This window comes from Venturia canescens, chromosome 3, assembly GCF_019457755.1.
Source record: "Venturia canescens isolate UGA chromosome 3, ASM1945775v1, whole genome shotgun sequence".
In the NCBI taxonomy this organism is placed as follows: Eukaryota; Metazoa; Arthropoda; class Insecta; order Hymenoptera; family Ichneumonidae; genus Venturia; species Venturia canescens.
The window spans coordinates 23,647,057-23,651,998 of record NC_057423.1 but is presented as its reverse complement, the minus strand read 5'-3'; the positions used below and the strand labels follow the sequence as shown (position 1 = coordinate 23,651,998).

The 4,942-nt window shown below is 42.6% G+C and overlaps 1 protein-coding gene across 1 annotated transcript; it reads right to left on the bottom strand.

Moving 5' to 3' along the window:
* Positions 1 to 296: 296 nt before the first annotated feature.
* Positions 297 to 2,243, bottom strand: LOC122408494 (uncharacterized). Its single transcript, XM_043415287.1, has one exon. It carries the CDS (start codon positions 2,241 to 2,243, stop codon positions 297 to 299), a length of 1,947 nt encoding a protein of 648 aa, XP_043271222.1.
* Between the last annotated feature and the right edge of the window lie 2,699 nt (positions 2,244 to 4,942).

Here is a 4,942-nt window from a genome sequence, read left to right as displayed (position 1 = left end):
AAAAAATTGATGCAGATTAGTTTTTTTTTAATATAACGTTTTTTCAAGATTTGTAAAATTTTTTTAGAATTGTTCTGTATTTTTTTTTATGAAATAATTTTTTTTACAATTAAAAAAAAATTTTGTTTAAAGTTTTTTTTATGGGTGGAATTATCAGCAAACGAGGGACCATCAATGTACTTGTCCCAACCTTTTTTTCCCTAGGGGAAGTTTATGGTTTAAATATTTTACAGTAATAACATAGATATTTTACAACGCTGCTTAACAATGTTTAAAGCGAGAGTTTTTATAAACTGTTATTTGTAGCCGTAAGGGAGCGAGCCGTATTCGCCATCACGTCTTCGCTTGACGTTCAGAGGCATGCACGATTTCTTTTCGGGTCGTGTGACAACCTGGTGGAACGGCGTACGACGTATTGAATCAAACTGTAGCACAACAGGATTTTCTCTCTCACCTATTATAAATGACAGTATTGATTCGTAATTTATCAGCGAGCTGTTTGCGTAATTCAACGTTATGCCTTTAACCTTGCAAACCTCGCTTTCCGCGCCACTCGGTGTATTAACTATGAAAGAATAAAATTTAGGGCCGCCTGAGATGAAAGACTTAATGTAACTGCCCTCGCCGTAAGAGCTTAGCTTGTCGGTTAAATCCCCTAGCAATTGACCCGTTGGCGGTTCATACTCTCCAGGCTCTTTTCTCGTGACATAAATAACGGAATCGGTGTCGCAGTACAGAGCACGCTTACCCAGCGGTTCGAGATAGGTGTAAAGTTTTAAACGGGCTTGGGCTGTGGCGTATGCAGCTATGACAGTATTTGCTATATTAGACGGTATTACAGCATCATCCGTTTTCGTATAATTAACATACAGCACCTGGTTGTTAACAGGTAGCATACCAGTGATCTCGTGCTCGGGGCTGTTTAGCAACTCCATAAGTTTTTCGCGTGTCGACACTATTTCTGTTTGTGGTAAATTTTCGCGTTGTCCAAATTTACCCCAAAAGGAGTTAAGACAAAGTTTGGCTACCGAGCGCAGCCCCGGGTTTTTCGCTACCGCACCCCGCTCCAGCTGAACCCCTTCGGCTGTCTTAAAAGAAGTTATATAACGCTCTTGGGCAGCCTCGTCACCTGTATAACCCTCGGGCCAACCGCTAGCCTCTTGTTTGATTTTAAGAAAAGTGTTTATGTACCCGGTGAAAAGGCCCCCCTCCTGTGTATCGCGGTTGTACTGCGTTATCTCATACTGCCAAATCTCGCTCACGGTTAATATTTTATACACGCACGCAATAGCTTTTCGCAATTCATCCACCACCCAAGTACCGCTAAATACACGCTCCGCGGGGTCTTCATGAGGACACGCGTCCTGGTTCATTGTTTCGCAGCAGCTACGACATAACCCGAATAACAAGCGCTGGTGCATTCGCACCGGCAGCACCGGATGATAAAGATTTTGCGGTGGAAGCACTGTACATTTAACAAAGCCCTCGACGCGGGAAAGACTGATATTATTTTCGGGACCTGTCAGCGCCCTGCACTCGTCGCCGACGTATACCGTTGGATGGCCCACCGGATATTTACCGTACTTGCAGATGTATGGGTACAAAGAGCAAACGTCAACATATCGTATCTGCTCCCCGTCTTTCACATCGTACAGAGTGACCATGTTTTCCGTGCGACCACCGAAAAAAGCATCGCGCGGATTGAGAGGCTCCGCTCGAACCAGAGGGTGATCACTCACAAAAGCGCTCATCTCTAAATCTGTTTTTATCATCCGGTCATACGCGCACTCCCAAATCTCGGTTAACGTGTAGCCGCTTGAGCGGATTCTCTGCGATATAGCGTTTGTTCTCTCGAGACGCTCGTTCAATGTATCACCGTCGCTTTGTGCACGGTCTCTGTTTACAGTGAAACAGCTCAAGCACCCGTGCCAATAGCAACCGTGAAACTGTAACACGTGGGTTGAATCAGGTGTTTTGTAGTAACCGTCTACTAATAAATTTTGAAGCAATTTAAACTCGCGCGAGCGTCCTGCGTGAATGATACGACGATTTAAAGAATGCTCCATCCACACGAGCCAAGAGATCGCTTTTTTTGACTGATTGTGAGCCCATCTGTAACCACCCGTAGGTATAATACCGATCGTGTTAGGTTTTAAAAAATTTTTTCGAAAGATTTGAAAGCAGGCGGACGCGATTGTTGTGTTTTCGCTAAACGGGCAAACGCGTCCGCTGTCCATGAACATTTTCCGGAAAACCACACAAGCCTGTCTCAATATCGTAACGTCGTTTTTACAATAGGTTATGAGCTCGTTTGAAAAGTTAAATACATAAGAGGCATTCTTTAACGCGTTATACCATACAAAAAAACGCTCGCGTTCCTCCGGGCGCATAGTGTCGGGAGAGTAATCGGCTGCGGGCGGCATCGGCCCAATATATAGGGCTGCTGCGATTTACACGTTTTACAGAAACCCTCCCCGCACACATGCGTCTTTTTCTCTAAAGGTCTTATCGCGCGAAAGCAGTTACGGCACCGCTGAAGAGACTCGCAAACAGTGTTTACCCTGCGTTTACGACGGATGGAATAGCCCTGTGATTTTCTAAACATTGTTCCCCAAAAAAATCGCGGTTACATGTCTCGCATCTGATCGCGGCAGCTGCGCCCAGAGCGCAGGGCGGTGCTTGAAGGCAGCGAGGGCATTTCTTTTTTAAACATCTATGATCCCGACGAGAACGGGTGTTACAGATTGCGCAGAAGTTTAAGCTGCCTACAGCACCACGCAGATTCAAGATAGGCTGGAAATTATGCGACCGCTCATAATACAGAATGTATAACGTGTGCCGGACTGAGCCTACTGTATCCATAACCGTCTGTGTACCGTCAAACACCGGTCTTTCGCGTCGCCCCAAAGTCAAAAACTCGAAAATCACGATAGCTAACCCCTCGCGAGCCAAATAATTCTGGTATATAGCAATTTCGCGCATACCACAGCCAGCGGGCTGTATAACAACATTTGCGCTTCTCGTGAGCTCAAGCGCCGCCTCTTTTTGAAGCGACCCGTTAATCTGTCGTATACGCTGCTATCTAGAATGCAGAGCCCCCCAACGTATCTCACCCCTTTCCGCGTACGCGCGTGCTGTTACTAACGAGCGCGGTAGACACAGATTGTCGGTATTTCGAATCGTTAAAATTGATTTTTTAGCAACGCCCTCGTGTGTCAAACCTTTTCGCCCCCTACCCTCCAAACCTTTAACGATACATCAAGAGACTCGGTAGAGTCTCGGGACAAGTACATTGACAGCCCTGTCGTCTGCTGGCCTGAGGCTCTCGCCGAGACTATCTTTTCTCTGAATAAAACGATTCGCGGTGGTGGGGGTAAAACTGACATGTCATTTTCTTGAATTGCTGAGCTCAAGAGGTGTTTTGTTGAGCGAAAATTAGTTTGGAGACTAACTTTCAAAATCTCTTTCGAATGAGCCCGAAACCAACACGATCAGTAGCGTAATTGCTGAGAAAAAACTTTGCACAGGCTCAAGATTATGCAAAGTTACTAACACATTTAGAAATTTAACATGTCTGTATATAATACCATCAAAGGCCTCATGTCCCTCGGTCTAACTTCGCGGCGGTGTCGCGGACTGACGTCACATGCCGAGAGCTCGAAAGTCACCAGCCGAAGTTTCACGGTTTCACGTCATGTTGACGTTTGGGGTTATGATGTTATGAAGTGCGTGCGGGATAACTAAAAATAATTTTCGTCATCTAACGGAGTGCATATTAGTATTTATTTTGTTAAAATTTGTGATATACTAAACCGGTATCAAAGCGGCCGCGTAAATGTAGTCTGTGATCTGAGTGTGAAAAAGAATATAAAAAATGCACGATGCATATGTCAACGAAACTTTTCAAGATTTCATTATTTCGTTCGATTGGAAATAATAAGTGTCAACTGAGATAATCTTTCAATTAAAACAGAGTGCGCGGAATATTGTCCAGTGTAAATATATAGTCAGTTGCATGATTATATATCATGTGTAATAATGTAGTTTATATATACGAGTTCCCTTTTATAGCTCTGTGGTAACGAACCGGCCGGGGTTTTTGACGTTACGAAGTGCGGGACAAATGTAACAAACGTTCGCATAGTTAGTGAATAATATAAATAAGGTGAATAAATACATAAATCAGTTTATCAAAAATAGGTCTGGAAGTTGTGAGGAAAGACGTTCGTCAACCTATAACATCAAATTTTCTTTTTGCGATCTGAAATATTATGGTTGATAATTAATAAAACAAGAACACACGAAACTGTTAGTATAATGTTAGAAACTCCAATTGAATAAATGTTTTCTAATTTATTTCGTATATCATCATTATTTTTGAATATTCCCATATTTTGCTTCCTATTGAGTTTGGCTCTGCCCTCTCCGATCCTTGTTTTCACCCCATCAGTTTGCAGCGGATCGATACATATTATTAATTCGTTGCCTAATATGTGTCCTACGATTTTCTGCTATTTCTTCATGATTGTGGTAACGTGATTCAAGAGGTTTCTAGCTATGATCATCAATCGCACATTTTGTACATCAGATTCTCAAAACAGTTTTTGGTCTTGATATAAGTGTAGTTATTCATTTTCCACCTGGTCTGTCGAGTAACAAATTTTGAAACTTATTCCAAAAAGTCTTTGGATGCTTTGTTTGCTGATCATATGAAAAGTCGAATCTTTGGAATGCGGTAGGCAAACACAAATTTTGACAACAATACTTATGAAATGACGTGTATGTTGAGTATTCCTATTCTGCAAATTGCAAATGTGGAATTATTAGTGAAAAGATTCATTACGATAAGTCTACAGTTGCTCAGTTTTGGATGCGATTAAGTATAATGCATGCTAACATCATGGAAACCTACAGAATTTCTGAATGTTATGTGCACTATGTT

Bases quoted from the DNA above. Each gene is read 5' to 3' on its own strand.
- LOC122408494 (XM_043415287.1), bottom strand. From the start codon at position 2,243: ATGTTCATGGACAGCGGACGCGTTTGCCCGTTTAGCGAAAACACAACA.